The sequence below is a fragment of the Copidosoma floridanum genome, unplaced genomic scaffold, assembly GCF_036245765.1.
Source record: "Copidosoma floridanum isolate Cflo_tuat_1 unplaced genomic scaffold, Cflo_Japanese_pri ptg000025l, whole genome shotgun sequence".
In the NCBI taxonomy this organism is placed as follows: Eukaryota; Metazoa; Arthropoda; class Insecta; order Hymenoptera; family Encyrtidae; genus Copidosoma; species Copidosoma floridanum.
In genome coordinates, this window is record NW_028321902.1 from 5794538 (window position 1) to 5817193 (window position 22656).

General features: G+C 39.2%; 2 protein-coding genes across 2 annotated transcripts in view; both read right to left on the bottom strand.

Annotated features, from left to right (window-relative positions):
- Positions 1-1296: 1296 nt before the first annotated feature.
- Positions 1297-5678, bottom strand: LOC106642662 (palmitoyl-protein thioesterase 1). The gene is made up of 8 exons (XM_014357500.2): positions 5508-5678; positions 5390-5428; positions 4962-5071; positions 2606-2733; positions 2310-2468; positions 2115-2232; positions 1768-1926; positions 1297-1699 (listed from the first exon to the last, which is right to left on the bottom strand). The coding sequence occupies exons 1-8, from the start codon at positions 5578-5580 to the stop codon at positions 1580-1582; spliced, it is 906 nt and encodes a 301-aa protein (XP_014212986.2). The 5' UTR covers positions 5581-5678; the 3' UTR covers positions 1297-1579.
- A 2577-nt stretch (positions 5679-8255) lies between these two features.
- The window catches only part of dome (cytokine receptor domeless), a 29349-nt gene continuing 14948 nt past the window's right edge, over positions 8256-22656 (bottom strand). Inside the window, exons 2-15 of the mRNA XM_014357572.3 lie at positions 19271-19473; positions 16975-17274; positions 15674-16003; positions 15222-15379; positions 14240-14411; positions 13831-14151; positions 13521-13672; positions 12924-13346; positions 11908-12520; positions 11733-11823; positions 11576-11645; positions 11033-11483; positions 10181-10949; positions 8256-10088 (exon numbers count right to left, since the gene is read on the bottom strand). Of these exons, the coding sequence (XP_014213058.2) occupies positions 9758-10088; positions 10181-10949; positions 11033-11483; positions 11576-11645; positions 11733-11823; positions 11908-12520; positions 12924-13346; positions 13521-13672; positions 13831-14151; positions 14240-14411; positions 15222-15379; positions 15674-16003; positions 16975-17274; positions 19271-19421 (4332 nt within the window). The 5' untranslated portion in view covers positions 19422-19473 and the 3' untranslated portion in view covers positions 8256-9757. The remainder of the gene's footprint in view (positions 10089-10180; positions 10950-11032; positions 11484-11575; positions 11646-11732; positions 11824-11907; positions 12521-12923; positions 13347-13520; positions 13673-13830; positions 14152-14239; positions 14412-15221; positions 15380-15673; positions 16004-16974; positions 17275-19270; positions 19474-22656) is intronic.

Below are 22656 nucleotides of genomic sequence, written 5' to 3' on the forward strand. Positions count from 1 at the left end.
ACGTTCAAAACGACCCGTGGGACGCCCATAATAAGGAGAACGCAAGTACGGAACTTAAATTTTGGAAAAAAATCATATAATACACCAAAAGTATTTTTTTTTTTTTTGCCGATTTTAACAAATAAACAAATATGAACGGAATTTCGATTTTAAAAGTATTATTGCAATGTTGTAAGAGTAATCATCACCTCAAGGTTTTTAATTATACTCATCTTAAAAAAAAAAAAAAAAAACTATTATATTAGAATTCCATGATAAAAAAACCTTTCTTAAACACCTATATTTTAGGTTAAAGTTGGACTAGTCCGGTATAAAATAAAAATTTTTACAATTCTTTATCATGGTAATCATAAACTCCCATCTGGTACTACATGCCCATTAAGATTGTGTTGACTTACACTTTTCCTTGATGATGCAAAAGTTTCTAACCTTTTATTTTTCTTTTGTAATAACTTTTTGCATTAGTTAAATTGTAGACAGTTATTTTATAAGAAAAAAAATTTAATTTAGTTTACAAGGTTTTCCTGAAATTATCTTTTCATGATAGTTTTTAATTGTAAGCTGATGTTCCCGTTTCTTTAAAAGGGAAAGGAAGTAGTGATATAATTATTGTTTTTACTGTTAAAATTTTAACACAATGAGCATAAAAAGCGGGCTTTATGTATCATATAAGATAAAATGTTTTTAATAAACTATTGTATTGTCAACCAGTTATATAAAAATACCAAAACGTACTTAAAGATTCACTTTGAGGTTATTTGTATACCTATACATTGAAATGTAGTTTCGGTTTTAAAGATTATTTCTTTATGAAGTTTGGCAATAATTTATTACTTACTAATACAAAAAACATTTTACATAATGAAAATTTATGCATACGTTTTAAACAGATGTTTTGTTATTTCCTGTGTTGATTTAGTTTCAACTATCGTAAAATAAAATAGAATATAAAACATCGTATACTTCAGCAAAAATCTTGAAAATGTATATTGCGTGGATAGCTGATTAAGATAAGATTTGTATAAATATATTGAGGTGGTGTATGTCGTTGTGTACTTTATTAAACTCCAATTATAGTACCGTAAGTGTAAAGTTAAATAGATTTTCTGTGTAGAGAAGTAATGTTTTTGAAAGCCAAAAAAACTTTTGTTTATCACTATTCACAATAAAATATTGAAAGAGCAATGCATTTTAATTATTCAAGCTTATTATAAATTATCTGTGATTAAATATTTTAACACTTGAACAATTTTTTTGTAATTTATACTTTAAAATTAGAATGCATTGCTTGGGCTAAAAAAATTTTGCTAACCACCATGTTATAAATCGTACTTGAAAAACATTGTCTTAACACGTTGTATCACACTGTAAGAAAATAATCATAAGAAATATGTATACAAAGTTAAAAACAGTATCAGTCTGGTTATCATAAGCACAGATATATCCTACCATCAAATTCACATTCAAAGAACGATTTATTAAAAATTACTTCCGTTTCTGAGGGGAACAAAGAAAAAATGGTTACTTGTACAAAAAGCTACAAGAAAAACCAAAAAACACCTGTCGTTGATCAACATTTTTACTTCAAAAACCTTTTGATTATATTCTCCAGAAACCACTCTTCGGTGTAGTCGAAGAGCTCAACCGCCAGAAAGTGAAGTCTACCCGAATTCTGCAAATCCGCCAGACCTAACCGGTCCTTTGGAAACAATTTGCGATTTTTAACTCATTCGAAGTATTTTTTGCAAAAACTTAAAATACACGTACCTCTTTATAAATGGCCGAATCCTCCAACTTTTCGGTCTGCACGGCCTGGCCCGGCGAGTAGAACCCAAACCACTCGGTCTCTACGGGCTTGATCACTGTTTCGTTAACGAACTTGACCAGCACGAGGTTCCTTAGCCTCCCAAGGTTTTTGATATAAGTCTACGATAGAAAAAAAAAAAAACTTTAACAGAAAATATCACCTTCATGACTAGTAGTCAAACTCCACTTTGGAAAAAAAATTCATTTGTTTAACTCCAATGTTACTGTTTCGCATTTTTGTATAGTGTCAAAACAGCCATACCTGAGTCTTGGGGCAACGATGAACAGTACAAGTTTTTCTTGTTTACCTTATTAACGTATCGCTCGTTGTTGATATCGGCCAAGAAAGTACTGCTCTGCTTGTAAACGTCTTCGTTTAGCGGATCGTGCCAATACTGGGCTTGAACTATGTGATTCTGGACATCCCTGTGTGGTTGATGCATTGTTTTAATCATATCGTTTGAATTATTTTTTTTATTCCGATGACAAAAAAATGATCATACTTTGTGTAAGCGGCGTAGTGCAAAACTCGGAACGAGTAATCGCACAACGAGTACTGGGCAGAGGTGCATTTCGGCACGCCGTAGATGCCCTGGTGCGGCCCACCCAGCGATATGAGGTTCAACACGTGCAGATTGGGGCATCTTTGGACCAATGCTCGCCTGTGTACGTTGACGTGTTGAAGGAAAAAAAAGAAGAAAAAAAATTAAACTGTGTGATAGCGATTCTTTAAGTTTTGAGGGAGGTGTGCATCAAAATTGTACACCAATATTATGTATAACGCAATAACGATACTTGCAAGAACAGAGCCCCTTGGCCGAACCCAATGGCGTTGAAGCCGTCGCTCAACATTTCGTCCTTTTCCAACTCCTCGCACACCTCTCGGACTTGGTCATTGGCGTCTTTGAAGTAGCTGTTCATGACATCCTTAAGTATATATACAAAAATTCAACAAGAAATGATGCAAACGTACGTTCATACATTCTCGAGATAAAAGTATAGCGCAATCAAGTTTTATTTATCTGTAAACATAGCCAAAAGTATCAAGTCTCTGCTGGAATTAAATTTGAAACATTGGTGTGTGATAATTTACAAGACTACACACTAAGTTGAAAAAAAAATCCAGTTGCCCATCGGGTGACCACACCGGCAAAAGTGAGAACTTAGTAGCGAATTGTTACACTTATTTAGTTCAAAAAGCCAATTTTTGAAATAATTAAAATTTTATAATGCAAGATAACTAAATAATTAAAGTTTTTGGATTTAAATACGTATCAAATGGTTTATTGGGAAAAGTTATTTTAAATATCAATTTTGCGTCATTACAATTATTTGGAGTTAGATGCTGTTTGATTTGATTGTACTCCTGAATCCAATTGTCATTTTAATAGTTTTAAGTATTGAAGTATTTGTCATGGTATCCAAAATTAAAAAATGATTGATACAATGCTAAGCTTGAAGAAAGGATCCGAACAATAGATGGCAAGAAAATTAATTTTTTTATCTTTGACATGATAGAAAATGTAAGATTAGTTTTTCACGGCTGTGTATTAAAATTGAATTACGAAATGCAGAAAAATATTTATGAATGTAAATGAAATCGAATAACAAAACAAATAAAGCACGCGAAGCGCGTCCAACGTAACTAGTATATAAAAAAAAAAAAAAAAAAAATACATCCCCCGTCGCGCACTGTCACTCCGCCACCGACCCTCGTCTAGTGCCATCCACTAGCAACCAGATGCCACTCTTGCCCCGATTCCATCTCCCTCGCTATCCGAATTTTCTATACAGGACATCCTTGTTTTAAGGACGGTCACCACAGTTAGCATTAGCAGCGGGAAAGTTCAGAGAAGTGAGGGGAGTAGCAACTCTGGATGTAAGTACCTATGTTTACGCATACTCGACCCCCTTCGGTCTTATTTTACAGGAAAACCCACAATTTAAAAATTCAATGTTTATCCAATAGTGTTTTGTCGTACAAAGAAAAATGGAGAGTATTCAATTGAGATTTTTTTTAAATTAAATGTGTAAAAAATCGTACAGCGAAACGATTATAAATTTTCGGTGGGGATATTTTTACGGTATAACGAGTATAAACGTCACAGTGTCAACAGCGTCGGTTAGAAAAATCTATATCCTTAAGTGAGAGTAAGTATAAGTAGCGTTTATTAAGCCGTGTGGTATGACCACGTGTGCCTTCAAGTAAATTACACAGGAAAATACAGTATAATAATTCATACAGAATAATTTTACAGTTCAAATAACATACGTGATATTATCGGTTATTTATAAATTCAGTTAGATATACAATTACATTTGTCTTTCCATGTGTATATCCATGAGAAAATGATGAAAGATGAGTGTTGATAAGCATGAAAAGAATAACGTAAAGGGTAATCTAGAGGCGGGGTGAAAGTCTGCATTCTGTATTCCAATGGTTCGAGTCGAGGGTGAGTTGAAGAGAAAATAGAGTGCGTTTGAATAAGGCGATTTGAATTGGATCAAAAAAGAATTTCTCATGGTTTCTGTGGGACAAGCAGGGCACAACAGATAATGCTGCGGAAAGCGCATGGACCGTCTTAATTGCGGGTGAGAGAGCATCAATGAGAAACGTGTGGCCAAGTAAGTGGGGCTATTATGCAAAAGAGCCAAGAAGATACTCTCTACGCCTACCCACAAAAAGCCACCCCAAAGCGATTCATATCTACCAATCCCTCCATGCACGAAACGAACACACGCATTTAGAGTAGTGTGGAGGCGAAGATTTGAACTTGAATCAATAACATGATATGCCACAGACATATATAATCAAAAATGGGGAAAATTAACGTCTCAACCAACTGTTTTCTTAGTGAGGCCGAGAGAGCATGTTTACAATGTTTAAGACTATGAAGAGAGCGAAGAGCTCGACTATAGACACATGAGCAGCATGTTTTCCCCGATGCAGCGTCGGTGCCAGCCAGAGCGACGTTGACGCGAACCCATCTAAAAGTCACCCAACGCGCCTAATAAAGTTTTCACATCAAAATAAATAATAATAACATTGTTCCAACTGGAGCGTATTTGTATGTGCTCATGTAGTCCGGGCTTCTAAATCCTTAACGTACACTTAGTGATATAATCAAGAACAGAAGAAAAATGTATATGCGTACCGCCTTGAAGCCGTCGCCGAGTCTGATACATTTGACGTACAGTTCCCACAGTTGATTCTCCAGCATCTGTTGTATCGTTTTCATGCCATACATAAAGTCACAACTGTCGCCTGCGTTGCATTAGAAATTCTCGTTACAAAAAAACTACTTTTCAAAAAATTGTACGTTACATGGTTCGAGCCTTTTTATTCGTCGTTGTGATTCATTCGAAAAAATCAATTGCTCGTAACGGCATTTGAAACAAAATTATTTTTAAACCGTGCAGAATATCCAAAGATTTTTCAATAATCGCTCACTTATTTACGATGTGTCGTTTACGTTAAAAAAAAAATATTCACGTCAACTTGTTGAAAACATTGCTTATAGGTTGTACATACACGCGATGCAAAGAAAAAAAGTAACGAAATATACAAAGATGAGTGGCTTACCGATTTCGTGCCACAAGACAATGGGAACTGTCGGCTTGGCTAAGACATTCAAAGAAAGAAAAAAAAGAAATTAGAATCGCACGCCAGAATCCCACGTGTTATTATTTCATGTACTCACGTCGAGGGATCACGAGACCAACGGCGCAATTGAGTGCAATCAGTTGCAAAAACAGACCAAATTCCTTCTTCATCCTGATGTAAGTCAACAACAACAGCACCAGGTACGTTATATATAAATATATATATGTGTGTAGGAGCGTGGTGTGCTCGGCTACTTTTGGGAAGGAAACACACCGACTGAGTGGCCGACAACGCGACGCGCCTCATATTGGCCCTCGCAGCGCGGCCAACCGTGTAAGTGTACAGAAGAGCTTTTCCTCCGAGAAGCAGCGGGAGGAGGGGCACGAGGAAAGATGAAAGGAGCGGCGGCGACCCAACTGCCCCGCACACCCGAGAGGAAAACAAGGGACGGATATTTTGCCACATGCGCGAAATATCATTGCTGCGACGGATGAAAGGGATTCAGTGCCCGTAAGACGCGTAAGGGCCATTTAGAAAAATTGCGCGCATTGTGCACTTGAACGGAAAAATTTTTATTTGTCTCTGCGGTAACGATGGACCCCCTGACCTAACAATATACGTATATATACATATCCCAACTGCGGAAATAAGTCGGTGACTTGAGGGAATTGTCGACCTTTCGGAACTAATGTTGCAACCTGTGTTGACAATTAAATTCTGCACGTGTTTTGGTCCAAAAGTGGTGCCTTTTAGGCCTTGACAACAAGTTGGCACCAATAGTTTTATGGGGATATGTAACGGTAGATTTTTAATCAGCCTTGCAGTAATCATTAAAAATTCCCACAACTCACCGAGGGTTCGAACTTTTGAATTGGACGTGGATGCAAGTTTGCGTTCTTTTCTTCAACCTTCGACAAAACCATTGCAAAACGTTATGTTATACATGTAAGGCACGACAAATTCACGGATTACCAGAAAAGAAAGTATAGTTTTAATTTTATGACTTTATTTGGGAATCATTATTATAGTTTAGTATAATATCCAAGTTGATTCTTTTTTTTTTTTTTTTTTTTTTTTTTTTTTTCACTAATTGTCGAACAATCTATCAGCCACTTCAAAACAATTGTCGTTGTATGTTATGATAGGACGACACTGCAGGTGGAAATGCCAAACATAAATAAGTCTAAATTACTATAAGATCTATAAATTTCGTAGTGTGGCATTATAAATTCTACGCAATACCCAATTTCGGGGTTTTTACGTATCCCGTTTTTCCCCAATTACCCCTTGCAAAGTTCTCCTCGTCGGGCGACTCGGTCATCCATCCCATTACAGTGGACACGTAATGTGTATATTATCAAACTGCTGCAATTTTTGATTAATGGCACTAAATGGCACACGACTTTTTTTGACCACTTAGCTATACTATCGTTCAAAGTAGCATTGTCGTCTATTGATCTTGCAAAAAAAAGGCTTTTCTACACAAAACAATGCAGAGGCAGGTATCTAATTTTATAGCCACCAGTAAAAGGGATAAAATGTTGGTAATATTCCCAGTAGAATGATATAGATCCCTTAGAAAGAGGATCCCTCGTCTCTGAATTCGTTTACGTTTACTGCGCGTTGGAACGAAAAATAAATCTCCAAGAGATTTGGATTCGCGAAATTCAAAGGGTCTTTTCGATCTCAACGATTGTGATTCCAACAGTGGCTGCATACACCGCGTCGTTATTTGTCTAATTTTTTTTTACCGCTTTTTTCGACCGAACGCTCCGTTTTTTTCCGCATTAATTATGATATTATAAATGGTAAAAGTTGATCGAAAAACCAGTGTACCTGTAGTTAAAAATGCTTTTAACAAGTGCTTAATCAAATTTTGTTTTGGATTTCATTCGGAGAACAAAATTTAACTCGAGAGAGCGTTTCCACCGTCGTAGCTCACACAGCAATCACAACATTCGCAGGGAACAGTAAAAAGTGGAGGGAACACTCATAATTGACTTCTGACACAACACCTTGAAGGAAATTGCGGATTTTCAATTTTTTTTGCCCCGTTGGATTTTAAAATAATAAATATTGGCATACAACAGTTTGTATGCGAAAAATACTCTTGCAAATGACGGAGGATGACATGTAAATTCTTGGAGATCCGTGAAATTCGGTCGTGCATACAATAAAGGTCCCCATTTCTCCTAAAATTGTGGAAAAATACGCACACTTTCTCTTTTACCTCGCCCCTTCTCTCTCCTTTCCGGGAAAGTTCTAAGTGCATTCATTGCTGTAGTCCAGTTGACATTATCCATTCCTTCTTACCCCTTTCTTCCATTCGAAACAGGTGTACACTGATATATATATATATGCTGCGTAACGGATCTAAACTTTTATTACTGGGAGAGATTTTGCATAAGTATTCGAGTATAAATTCATTGGCGTACGCGGACCGTTTGGTTAAAATTTTCGATGCTATATGTGTATACTTACTCATTTGTATTAGATATTCAGTTTTTAATAAAAGGACTACGATCGCGGTATGTTAAAAAAAAAACTGTGAAACCTTGAAAGGCACTTGTTATGTGTAATAAAATTTATACTTCCTAAGTAGAGTAGAAAATGGTCTCGTGTAATTCAGCGTCTCAAGGAAATACAAAAAAGGAAAGGAAGGATAATAAGTCTAAGAATGTCTATTGGATAAATAAAGCCAATCAAAATAGGAGGAATATTTGCGGGAATAAGCAGAATAACGTATTAATATTTGAGATCATCAGATCGACAGCCCAACTATTAATTAATAATAATGCAGGTTATTGCAATTAGACATTACTTTTATTGACATTGTCCTCTCATTCTTACGATACATAACAAAAAATCTCGTTCAGTATTTCAAAAAGAAAAAAAAAAAAACAATAAAGTCTCTACATAATTAAGGAAATACGAAATTACTTTCTTTATACAAAATTAGAAGATTAACGTCATATTTTATGACTTATGAAAACAGAATCAGCTCATTTTACAACTCTTTTTGCTCTGCATATTTGTAACGTAACGCTATTAGTGTAATAAAGCTGATCGGTAATTATAAATAAATTTTCTATTTTAAGCGAATGAAAAATATTCACTTTAATGATGACAAATTATAGTATTTCAGCATATTACGCGCTTGTTAAACATTTTTTTTTTTTTTTTACTCAAAGTAACATTAATTAAGTAGGCTTGTCTCGCTCTAGCGTAGAAACAGTTTTAACAGTTCTTAGTCCAGATACACGTCGCAACGTAAATTTCAAGCTGCAAAACGAAATTTAACGAAAAATTTAATTTTTCTTGCACAATTATTGTTTCGAAATATATTTGCAATCTTTTTCTCTCAAGTTTTAAGTTAAATCTATTATTCATCTAATAATATTGATATTATGTTTAGAAAAAAAATATAGATATATAAATATAAACTCCTCATGCTAAATAAAAAAACATTGTTCGTATCTATCGACATAGACAATCTTAAAACTAGTATTTTACTAGTGTATAGCATCACAATAATCTCGACATCAGTGAATCGTTGATTTTTAGAAACTCATCTGATATCCATTTCATATAAAAATGATACACTTAAAAATTAAAGTTGAGTTACTTGATACTTAAGCAAGTTAAAAACTTTGAATCCAATTAATGTAAAAAGCAATTCGTCATCAATTGCACCCAAAGTTTTACATTAGCTATTGAATCAAATAAATCAACTATTTATTTTTGATTCATAAAAATTTGCTAATATGAAAATATCGAGTTTCAAAAAGTTGATTATATTTATCTCTGGCTAATAAAAAAATCTATTTTTTTATGTGGTTTAATCTTACAGCTTACGTCCACTTAACTTTACTATTTTTTTTTTTTTTTACGAATTAAAACATTTCCTCAACAATAGAAATGTCTACGTTTTTATATCAAAATATACACAAATGAGGCACTATGATAATAAATATACATGTACATTGAGATGATTTACAATTGACAACTTAGCAGATTTCTTATTACAAGAAAAAAATTTAACTAACAAAAACCGATCCTCGGTTGTTATACATTTTTTTTATATGCACCCTCTCCCACTTTTTCTACACACCCACGCACTCACTCACATCCACAAATACTCTTACTCACATTTCCACGAAAAAATCGCTAAAATACTTCAAGCCGTTCACTTTCAGTTTGCAGCTGCAAAAAAAACTAAATAAAAAAAAAAAAAAAAAAAAAACATTATCAGTGAAAGAAAGATTCGAGGCTCATGAGAGAGTCAAAATCCTTATTTCTCGACTATACACTTGAGAAGGCCACGCACTATTCTTCATTAAGTTCAGTTCATTGTACATGCGGCACAACCGCCACTTTGCTGTACGACTGTTCGTCGGTCGTCGACTGATGTTCCTGTTGCTTCTGAATCGACGTTGGCGGCAGTTTAACAAAACGCGCGCCAGGCAAAATTTGTTGTTCAGGCATCTTTACGTAACCCGTCGACGACTTTTGAAACTGCGGTTGCGTCTGCTGCTGCAGTTCTGCCGGACTGTGCGATGGCGAGATTTCGAGACTCGAGTCCCAATCATATTCAAGCGACGGCGTCGGGGAATTTGACAGCAAGCCATCTAACGACAGACCGTCTTTGACTTCAATTACCGTTGATGGATAACAGAATCTGTTGGGAAAAATGATAACATTTTCATTCATACGCATAAACCATTGACATAAAAATTTTTTTACAAAGACGAAAGTGTGTTGTCAACATACCCGTTTGTCTGTTGGCTCTCGTCAGCATCGCAGTTAGTGATGGACGGAGTATTGGAGTCTGGTAGAATCTGGAAAGCAGTACTGTCTACGGACGGCTTCGTTTCGTTCTCTTTTTCACTTCCACGCTCCGTCGACATCATAATCGTTGTTCGCGGAAGCGTCGGTAGCTGGCTTATAGCAACGTATGGTTTGTGCGTAGTCGTTGTTGACGTGGACGGCATCGGAACATCCGGATTTCTCGTCAACATCTCGGGAATCTCGGATAAAGCTACGTAGGGCTTTGACTCCATCAACACCGGCGCTATGAGTTTGTTCGTCAGATCCTCCGCAAGTGAAGTTTGAGCAAAGAAGCTGGGTTGCTGCTGCTGTTGTGCGGAGATCGTGAGCGGAGACCGCTGGTGTGTGGAATCGTAAGGCAACGTGGACTTTGGGAAATCGCGGAAGCCGTGCTGGACGTAAGGCTTATCGAACGGCTTCGGAGTGTTGAAGCCAAGTTCGTTAAGGACCCTCATCGAGTCCAAGGTTTTTGGGGCACTGCAATCCTTCGTCTTTTGTTCCAATGAGGCAAGACTCACGTAAGGATTTGACGTGGGTTTAACGCTGGAGTCGTTTGTTTTCGTCTTTACTGGTGACGCCGACTCTTTTTCAGACATACCACGAAGAGGAGATTTGGACATAGTTCCGACGACACTGTAACTGCCTGGATTCGGGTTTTCTTTTGTACTAGGGTCGGTCGGCAACTGTTCAGTCGACAACATGTTCAAGTAACCTGAAATCCAAGTGTAAAAATGAACGATCCAAATACCTTCTTGAAACCAAGTAATATAGTGCCTAAAAAACCAAGGTATGTACCTGTAGAGGTCCACATCTGCTGCGAGTTACCGAAGCTCATGTTTTCGTTAAGATTCGGCGTGGACCTCGCTAAGGATAGTGAATCGGCTGGCTCGTTTGTTCCGATCGGTTCAGTCGAGCTATTGGCTATTTTCACGTATGGATCAGCCCACCTAGTGGCATCCAGACTCGTAGGTTTCGTGGCACCTATGACGTTACGTTGACGCAGACTCGACGATTCCCAGACGGCGGGCGAGGAGCCCGTCGTCGTCGTTGTTGTTGTCGTCGATGAATCGACGGCCGCATCGATCATGAGTTCTTTGGGAGCGATCGGATCCACCTCTGTGCCACTGTCGTTTGAAATTTGGGAATCCGATGTAAGGCAGGAGTTGGCCGATTCCTGGCCGCTCGAACAACCGCTCGAGTCCGCCGAGGACTGGCGCGTGTGCTGCTCTTTCTTTTTCAAGAGCGCCTGCGAACAATTGTCAACGCAATTTTAAATGTCATTGTTCACAAAATTACTTGAAGTAAGAGATATCTCACGATTCAAGAGGAAATAGTTACCGTATTGGAGGTTAATCCTGGGGGAATTTCAATTTCTATATCCCGCATCTCTTTACATTTAAGCCATATTCTGCAAAGAAAAAAAAAAAAAAATTAGAATAACAAATAAACGTTCCAATAAAACATTTTTAATGATTGCAGAGTTACAATGACATACCGTTTCGAAGAATACGCCAAACAAAAGATGAATCCAATGCCACTGATGCTCCCGATGATCCAGATGAGTATCCATATCGCATAAGACGGTCCTGAAAATAATAAAAAGAAACAACTTGAGAACAGTCGACCTTTTTATCAACGACGGAATTTCACGCGCATAAAGTGATACTTGCCAGCACTGAAGCAGTTTCCTTCACCAGCCTCCGACCAGTTTCCAAACAGATGCTCGTTGTTTGGTGCAATATTGACGGCTCGGACGAAGAACTTGTACATTTTCTCCCTGCCCACAGTATTGCAGTCGGGAATGGATATAATGGCCTCTGTATTCGTGATATTCATAACGATATCGTTGTCCTTGACCTGGTAATAATCCAGCGGTCCAGATGGAAACAGTGGCTCATTCCAGAACACCCTGACCTCGCTGCTGTTGAGGAATCTGACGGTAGGCGGCAGCGGTGCATTTGGCACACCGATATCCGTCATTGCGTACACAGGCTGGGACTTGTCGCTGCACTGTACTGTGCACGCAGCGACCCTGATGCTGTAATTGTGATGCGCCCGGAGCCCCGTGAGATCAACGCGTGGTACTTTGTCGACTTTCATTTCCAAGTGGTCGTAGTACACAATGTAATAGCGAAGCACGCCATTCATGGCCAGTGGCCCGCGCCATTCGATGTGCATCGTCGTGTTTGTTACGTTGCTTATCACGACGTCGTGCGGTGGATCGGATGGTTTTAGCTCGAGAGTTGTGCCAAGAAGCGGTTCGCTGTGCTGGCCCTCACCGTTCTACAAAAGTCGAAAGAATCAAGTGTTTTATTCAAATACCCAAATCTTTTCATTGAATTTTTTCCAACGCTACACCAAAATAACATGAGTTTGTTCCGAAAGAAGCTTTTACAGAGCAGGATCGATATAGAAGGGGTTGCTTAATCTAATAATAAAAGTTTGAAACACGCTTCTTAGCGTTTCGTCGAATTCCCTAGGTCAATTTTACTTCGAGTGTCAAGTTACAAAGTTCAGACGAGTAATTCAAGGTATACTATACCCTACAAACTACAAAAAAAAAAAAAAAAAAAAAATATTTACGCAAGACTAAAAAAGCGCGCTCTATCATGGGTATTATAAAACAAAGTCACAAATTAAAGAGAAAAGAAAAAGCACGGAAAATAATCTATAGAGCTTTACATACCTTGTTGAGCACAGCAACGGCAATCATGTAGGTCGTATAGGGCTTCAAGCCCGTCACTTTACCCCTAATGCCACTATAATCGGTTTTGATGGTCGTATTAAGCTTGGGACCCTTGCAATTGACGTCGTAGGGTGAAACAATGGGACAATAGTAGATTTTGAAGCCCTCGATGATGCCAATGCGGTCGGAGCAGTCGAGTTTCCAACCAACTTCGATGGTAGTGGAATCAACACGGTTTATCCAGACGCTGTTCATCTTGCTCACTGCCTTGTTGTGAATCACAGTGCACGAGGCCCATACCATGCCACTGCTCGCGTGTTCGGTGTTTGCGGAAATGGCAAACTGATAGACTTTGTGCGGATCCGGCACCGTTACGTTGTGGATGAAGGTTGTTTTAGGTACGTGCACCCACTCCAGGTAGCCCTATGAAAAATAAAAAATTCACAACGTTATGACAGACAACTCATTTCTATTCATTCACGTAGCAATTTCTCGTGGAATAAGTTCAAGGGAAATAGGTCGGTTCCCCGAACTCGATCAAAACCGTAAGAGTCTATCGATTGCGCCTAATTGTTTATCTTGAAACGACTACCATACCTCGCATTGATAAGGCCGATCTCGCTCGTTCTCGCACCAGAATATCGTGTAATTTTTTATATTAGCGCTGCCAATGGCCGGTGCCTTCCACGACAACTCGTACAGCCCATCTTCGAAAGCAATTTTCGTGAAAGCCTCCGGCTCTTTTGGCTCTGCAATTGAAAAACCAATGTTAATTTAAAAGGTGTTTTTGCTTTCCCACTTGTTATCTCACGCTATCGAAAGATAACGAATGAATCGTAAAACCAACACTTTTCTTTAACTAGCTCGTAAAAATTACTTGCAAAAGTAACCATTAAATAGAACTTACTCGAACTCTTGCTGGGAACGAAGATCTTGGCTGACTCCTTGCGAATGCCGAACTCGTTGGAAGTCATGATCGAAAAGGTGTAGTCGATGTCGTGCGCGAGACCTTCAAATTTGGCGTAAATGTGCGTTGTCGCGGCATAATCCTCGGCACGTACATATTTGTGAATTTTGTTTTCCATGATGATAGCAAACCGATAGCGGAAAGTTCTTCCGTTCTCGAGCTGCTCTGGTATGGCCTGCCAGTATAGGTAGATGTCACGGTTCAGGTTATTCTCTTCGACCTCGAAGCTACCTATATCTGTGCGCGGCGACTGGCCAGGAACTGAAAAAAAAAAAAAAAAAAAAAAATAACAAAATAGAAAATCAAACTCATCATCATCATTCATTCATTGTTAATAAATAATACTTACGGGTTTGAAGAGTGCGGAACGTAACGTAGCTGAAGTTGCTCCACATATCCTCGCCAACGGCGTACGCGCTCTTCAAAGCGACTCTCACATCGTAGATGGTGTTGGCGTAGGTGAGGCCCGACAAGTTGTAGGACCCCTCCTTCACAACCACCTTGTCCGTAATGTTGATTGTCTGGAAAAGCGGAAAGAAAAAGAAAAAAAAAAAAAAAAAATCAATCAAGAGTCACGCGAAAATAGCTCCGGGAAAATAGTAACCATCACCATCGAATGTAATCAAGCGATCGTCCAATCGCTTCCATCAGCGAAATTAATTACGCGAAATAAAGCAATTCACGTCCAACGATTCGCGGTAGCAATAACACAGGCTGTTGTTGAAAAAGGAGACGACGACTCTCTACGGAGAGCCGCGAAAATCGAGTTTACCCATTGACGACCCAATTTCTGCACAACCGAGCAACGCGCGTGATCATCAATTTTCCTTATCGGGTCGATGGCATTGCTGTCTTTTTCTGCGACGACGACTACGACAACGACGTCAAGTTCCCGGGAAAGATGTCCGGCTCCGCGAACAAAAATCCACGCAGCAAAGAGACACGACGGATAGATAGATAGATAGATAGATAGATAAAGAAAAGTCTGTAGCGGCAGTCGCCCGAGAATGGCTTACGGGGAAAAGGAGGCGAGCGAGCGCCTACGTGTATGTGTATATACATACATTGATGGCACTCGAGCCGGGTTTCGAAAGAATTCCCTCGAACGATCCTATATATACATATACATAACAGCAGCAGTAGTGGCTTGACGAGATAATTCGCGACGACGATTTTTATGCTTCCGCTAATAAGCTCACGTGAGTATGCAAAAGCGTTTTGTTCGATTACACTCCTGTCATTAAAATCGTCCCTTCCCCCTCCCATTTCTTTTTTTATTCTTATTCCAGCTGCAGTGGTAATAATCGTAAACGCTTCCAGAGTCAAGTTACCTTCCACTTGTCCCGGCTGTCCCAGTGGCTCTGGTAAGACACTCGGAGATGCATACCCGGAGGGAAGTCCTCCATCGGAAAGGCGATTTTCCATTGCAGAATGGCGCTGTTGTACGTCTTGTCAGCAACTGTCAGGTTGATCGGTTTTGCCGGTATTACTGAAAAAACAAAACGAATAATCCACGACGGCACTTAAATAACAATAAAATTACCAATTTGTTGTGAATGAAAACTCGACAAAGATACACGCACATGTTGATAAAGTATACAGCAGGTCTACTTGGAAATGAAATTAAAAACAAAAAAAAAATGTTGTTTCTCCTATACGAAACATCATAATTCCATACTGGCGGATAAAATAATACTTTTGCAAACACAAAATACGATCATATCACTACATGTGATTGGGTGGGGGGGAACGTCATCAAAGAAAATAATAATCTGTGTCGTACCATGGGCGTAGTGCTGAAACAGAAACGATCCGGTCCAATTGCCAAGCACGTTGCCGCCGTGCATCAAAAGCGTGTAGTTCTCGTGGGCCTGTCTGTACAAGGGATTCGTGTCGAAGGCCCAGAAACAACTGTCCCGGGGTCTCTCCTTGCCCGGCGGGAGCGCCCTGTCCGTCGGGCACTGGTGGAGCATGCGGCTACCGGCTCGACCCATCAACCGATAAGCTATCGCGTACGTCGTGTCGATGTAGTTCTGCGGCAGCTCCCACGTGCACGTCAGGTTCTCCCAATTCTGCGACAGGCACCTCACGTTTTTCGGCGCCTCGGGCTTGACTGGAAAAACAAAAAAAAAACAACCATCTTTATATCTCCAATTTTTCTTCTTCTTTTTTTTTTTATCCGAAACTCTTTCGTCTCGCGGAGCGGCGATCGATATTCCCGCATACGTATGTAACGTGCAAAATGCAAACGGGTCGTCGACAGCAACAGTAGCCGACGACCCCGTTGGCCGTACAACGATCGATGAACGCGATGTGTACACACATATATGTATTGCACACGTAAATGGTTAACGCCAATCGACACCCGAACGTTGTACTATGTTCTTTTTCCTTCCTCCTTCGCGTTAAATCTTTAAGAGAAAAAAAAAAAAAGAATCGATGCACGCGTTTTCTTTTTTACCGAGAAAAAAAAAGGTATGTAAAGAAAGGGACCGCGTAATTGTTGTCTTTCTCTCTCACTCTTTCTTTGCACTGCAGGAAAAAAAAAAAAAAAAAAAAGAGATCGTCGCACGTATAAACAGTGTATACGTGTGATAATACGCTCTCGATGTATTTAAAATACGCGTGTCGCGTCGTAAACGGCGTGTGTGTGTGTGTTTATCATCCGCGAGCGGTGCACTTTTCCAAGTACACATACACACACGATTTAATATACACAAGGTATTATATATATATATATATATATATATATTATACCCATGCGCGGAAGAACACTTTCCAAGAAGAGCTCGATAAGAGATCTCATATATTATATGTACATACGACTTATTATTGATATTAAGACCGGCGAGGGAGTGAAAATTATAATGCACGTGTATATACATACATATACCATCTTCTGGTGTACAGACACTCCAACGGTGCGTTGTGTTGTTAAATGACTTTACGTCTTATCGTCTCAAAGTATATACACATATACATACGTACACAAAACAATGTCCTTTAGAGCGAGTTATCGCTTAAACGCGTAATTAAAAAAATCGAGTGATCGAGAGAAAAAAAAAATAGACGTGGAAGACTCACAACCGACGACGACTTTGTTGAGACAAACGGCCTCGTAGTCCTTTTTGGAGGTCGTATCGAGCCTGAGTTTGCAGTAGTACATGGCGTTCTCGGGCGGTGGCTTGTTCACGTCCAGCTGTATCGTCGTCTCGTTGAGTATCGTTATGTACTCGGGATCCATCTGCCGCTGGCCCTTGAAGAACACCAGGTCTCGCGAACCCTTGCCCGGGAAGTAATGCTCGACGTACGTCATGTTCAGGATACAATAGAGCCGCAGGGAGTTGCCGTGCTCGAGTACTATGTCACCCGCTGGCCACGTTCCTGAAGGGCAAAACAACAACAAATTTTCATTCATCAGTATACACCCATATACATGTAAAATAAATAAAAATAAAGCGAGGAATAAACGAGAGCTTGGGGGGGGGGGGATCAATGGAAGATAGAAATGCTACATTATTATGTTTAACAAGTGTTTCCCCCCCCCCTATCGTGTGTCCACCCACGTGTCAATAATGTACACACACGCGACGATGACGACATACTATATGTATATCCATCGCTTGCAAAAAAAAGAGAGAGAGAAAAAAAAAATACTTTCGCAGAAAAGTGTTACGCACTACTACTCCTCCCTCCCGCCCCCGACCATACATTGCACAATGAATCAATATCAGCAAATGTATATGTGTGTACACTCTCGTGGCTTATTAAGGCTCGCGAGAGCTTCCGATGCAAATACATAATGTACAAGATCGATAATCCCGGCGCGTCGCGGGAGTGTATACTTGGGCACACACAATATATTGTGTATACATACCGGAGAGAAAAAATGTAAAAGGACTCTCGGCGTGTATAATGCATTATTTAATACGCGTGTATCGCGGCGATAATCCGAACCAACTTTCGGGCTTTTTCCACGAAAACCAGACCCGCCCCACGTGTATATATATATATATATATATATATATATATATATATATATATATATATATATATATATATATATATATATGCACGGAAGAAACGAATAAGCTGCCACTGCAAACATAATCGCCGAGGGAAAGAGTCGAGGTGCACCTTTTTTTTTTTTTTTTTTTTTCATGTATGTGTGTATGTATAGATGTTGTGTGTATATTATATACTGTGGACATTTGGGTTGTTGGACTCGGTAAGTACACACGTACATGTACTTGTAAAAGGGAGAGAGAAAAAGAAGTCACGGAGTCTCGTCGCGAATCCATACCCATCCGTGCATTTAATCATACCTCGTCTCCTGGAGTTACAATGACCCTTACTTCGGATGTACTTTTGTGTGTGTTGTAGGTACTTACCGTCTTCGTTATGTTACACGACGAATTCCAAAACGGCGGAGAGGAACACCGTACACATATACATAGATGCGCGTGTGAGGCTCGCGCCCATGTTTTATTTATAAAACGCCCACGAGCGAGGGCAAGCGACGACTATATGTATACATATAAGCTTTATTTCGTCATTTTCTCTCGCACGCACGTACACATACTTTTACTCCACGTTATATTCTCGCAGTGTTCCCACCCCGTATAATATACGCTCTGTCGTGCACGTGCACTGCACTTTCTTCTCTCCCCGTCAGTCACCCTTTTTCGCGAAAAATCGCCATTCGTACACGACTCTTTTTTTTTCTCTCTCTCTGGAATGGACGAGGAATTTTTATCTTATCTCGAGGCGATCGATAGCAAAACTAAGGGAATATAATATTCAATGATTGATCTTTAATTTTATTAATAATAGGTGCGCGTGCTTTTGTTTTTTCTTTCCGTTAAATTTCAATTTCAACTTCATAGCAACTCTTTTAACTTTATTTCAATTGACGGTATTGAATTCCACTTTGACGAACGCAATATGCAATACTTCAAACGAAAAATTTTTCACTGCTATTCCCCCCCTTCCTTGGGCAATGTTTCATTATTTCATTGGAATTTGATTTCAATTTCGCAGCAACACTTATAGGACAATTATACGTTTTTAATTGATTCGTATATTTCGTTTTAATTTACGATACTTTGGTAAAATACCTGGACAACCTGCTATTATTGTACCATCCAATTAAAACACAATTACTTTCCTCCTTTTTTTTAAATTCAGTTATACAATATATTGTTTTGCTCGCTCTCGAACCAATAGCGCACGAAAGAAGTGTACAGGTGTACATATATATATATAAAAATAATGTGTTTGTGCCGAAGCAGTATACCTATATAGTTTCGACTGCGAGAAAACTCGAAGGATCCTTAAACGTCATCCCTTTGTAATTTTAAAAATAAGATATGGTACTCACGTCCAGGGGTGGTGAGACCAACGGCGCATTGCTGGGACTCGGCGCGGGACCCAAACGCCAAAAACGCGAGCGCGACTGCAATCAATTGCAAAAATCGACTGGCGTCCATATTCATCCTAACTGAGAAGTCGAACGCGTGGCGGTGATGCATCGCTGCTGCTGTACCTTTTGTACGACAACTGCCGGCTGTGGTATTCCCATCACTGAAATCAGAAGAAAAGTGAATAGATTTTTTTTTATGTCTTTTTTTTTTTTTTACATTAGATTAGTAATAAGTTGCGCAGGAGGTGCAAAAAAAAAATAAAACAGTTACGTTGCACATTATTTCATGTATCGCGCATACAAAGGTGTCGTTTTTTTTATTTTATTTTTTTTTGTCTCTTTGTTACACACATGTGGTAATAACAAAACACGACGAATACCACCAGACCCCCGCGTATACATCGCAAATATCCCGGAATGATACATTTCGCGTTATTTTCAGACCGGCCGTTTCATCATTCCTTTATATTCACACTACGCGCCCCAGAGCTATATACCTACTTATTATTAGGTTTGAAAAGACTTTAAATTATGTTTGTTTGTTTGTTTTTTTTCTCCCTGGCAAAAAAATAACACATTGGACAATATTTGGCCTCCAAAGTTTTTTACCTAACTCGTTGTTGAATTCAGTGAAAAAGTACAACTAAACTGACGGCGACGGCACCAGGTGCACGACTGCCCTCGGGAAGAAAACACCGACTGACTGACACCATGCACGCGCCTCGAGGCTTGTCCCTATAATAGCGCAGCCGACCATACGTATATATATATATGTAGGAAAGCAGCTTATACAGAAGAGGAGCTTTTCGTCCGAGAAACCAACAGCATCGGAAGGAGGAGGGGCGAATAAGACGACGACACAACTGCTGCATCGAGAGGAAAACAAGAGACCGATTGTCAGGTGGGCGAAAAATCATTGCCTTCGATGGATAAGGGATCCAATATTGGGATGTACATTACAGGGATATTATTGTATTAATCAGCGAACCTCCTACTTCAATCAAGGAATTTCTATAACTCTCGTCTCCACGAAAACGAAGATAATGGACAGGATGTTATTCACCATAAGTACGAGTTTTAATCGTCCCGGACAATGAGTACAAGAGCTTTATATTTCCCGAACTTGCAATGCATTTCGGCTAACTCGGTACACTTACTCAATTATTTATCGGCTCTCCTTTTTTCTACAGCGAGATTATATATTAGATAATATATATTCGTACTCGAGCGAAGGCCTTTGTAACTCAAAGGACTCTTCAAACTCTTCTTTTTTGTACCGTGATGTTTTTTTTTTTTTTTTTTTTTTTTCTACTCACTACTTTGATCGACCGCGATTTTTCTCCCGCGTTATAATTGAGAAACAAGAGTGCATTTCTAGAAATGATTTTCACAATTGGAGCAATTTTGCTTTGAATTTCATTCCGAAAACGAAATTTAATATTGACTCTCCCAGAACTAAGGGATTCCCGGAAAACGCGGGTTTATTTTTATTTTACGTTTCTTTTTCACTCCACCGCCGCATGTACGCACAAACGAAAAGTAATTTGGTTACATTTTTTAGTTTTAGTTTCCCGAAGAACCTGGACGCGTACCCGAAAAAAAAAAAAAAAAAAAAAAAACTCTTACGGATCAATTTTCACCCTCCCACGAATCTAATACATCGAAAATCCACTGCACGCGCTCTCCCCGATTTTTTTTTTTTTTTTTTTTTTTCCAAGGAAGCCCATCAATCGACTTATTTTCCGCAGCAATAACAGTTGTTGTTGTTCCCCTACTCTGGATGTCAATAAAAAAAAAAAAAAAAAAAAAAACGCGAAACAAAACCCCTCTTTTTTTTAGTCGTACGAGGGTACACGAGCGCGCATTGAGAGGGTCACGCGCTACAAGAGACACGAGGGAGCTTATTAATGCACCGAGGGATCCTGCGACGCGTGAGCTTTCGTTTCGCACTCGGATTTATTTTCTTTTTTTTTTTTTTTTTTTTTTTTTTTTTCCTCCAAAATCGACTATTTGGAAAAGTGCGTGTCATTTTTTTTTCTTCCCATGGGTTATTCGCTCGCAGCCACCATACAGCAGAGAGAGCACTCGAGAGTGCAGATGTAGTGCAGATGTAACGCGAAGGGGACTTTAATTTTTTTTTTTTTTTTTTTTTTCATACTCGTCCAGCATCGGCGTCGCGAGGGCGCGTGTTTAATGTGGCACGTATACCTCTCTTGGGCCAACGTACAATCGGTGCGCTTGTTCGCTAGTATCTGGTTCTTTTTTTTCCTCCTCCATATACGCAGCAGCAACACTCGGGCGCTCATTATACTTTACAAGAGAGAGAGAGAGAGTCTCTTTTTTTCCACCAGCACGCGCTGGCATGGATTTCCATAAGACATATTTGCAGCGTTTACTCGTGAGATTAATGGGACTCGCGGGTCTAAAAATACACCCGCGTTTGCTCTGTTGCTTTGCACATATCGAGGTTTTTGCGCGATTTCGTGTCGAAGGATCGCAGGGAGGAAAAAAAAGGGGAGTCTTCGATCGCACGCTGTGAATGAGAAAATTTTCAGTGCTTGGCAAACCGTTTCGAGTACTTGGCGATTTTTCGGAAAGAACTTGTGTTTTTTCAGTCCAACAATCTGCTTTACGGTGTTAACAGTGATGTACAAAGAGCTTATACAATAATCCGTAGCTTTGGCCGATCGAAAAAAAAAAAAAAAAACAAACGTATATTTCTTAGATAATCGTTGCGGGAAACATTTTTAAAAAAAGGAGCATGTCCCGTGAAAGTGTATATTTTTTCCGCACAGAAAAGAAATTGAGATACATGTACCAATTATCTCTCGTTCGCCTTGTTTTCGCATTAGTATGAGTTAAACGTGTCTTTGTTCCTTATGTTAAGAAACGCAGTAGTGCATACAAGCACACGTACAGAAATGATAATACTCAGTAGGAACCAAAGAGAGAGAGAGAGAGAGAGAGAGAGAGAGAAAATCGGGGGTCATATATATATATATATTGTTGGAGATCAGTAAAACTCGGTCGTGCATACACACAGAAAGATCCCCCATTTATTTTACAACTCTATGGCGTTGCACGACTCTTCTCTCTCTCTCTCTCTCTCTTTTTTCCGGGAAAGGCTGACATTCATTGCAAATATTGCTCGAATTAACATCATGCTTATGAGTACCTCTACCGTGTGCTACCTTTCTCTTATTCAAAACAGGCGCACAGGTGAGCATATTATATGTATATATATGGGCAATAGGTTGTACCTGCGAGCGAGCACGCATTGTATAATATACACTGCGCAACACAGCTGTAAACTTTTATTATTGGAGCAAATCATTGTGGAAAAG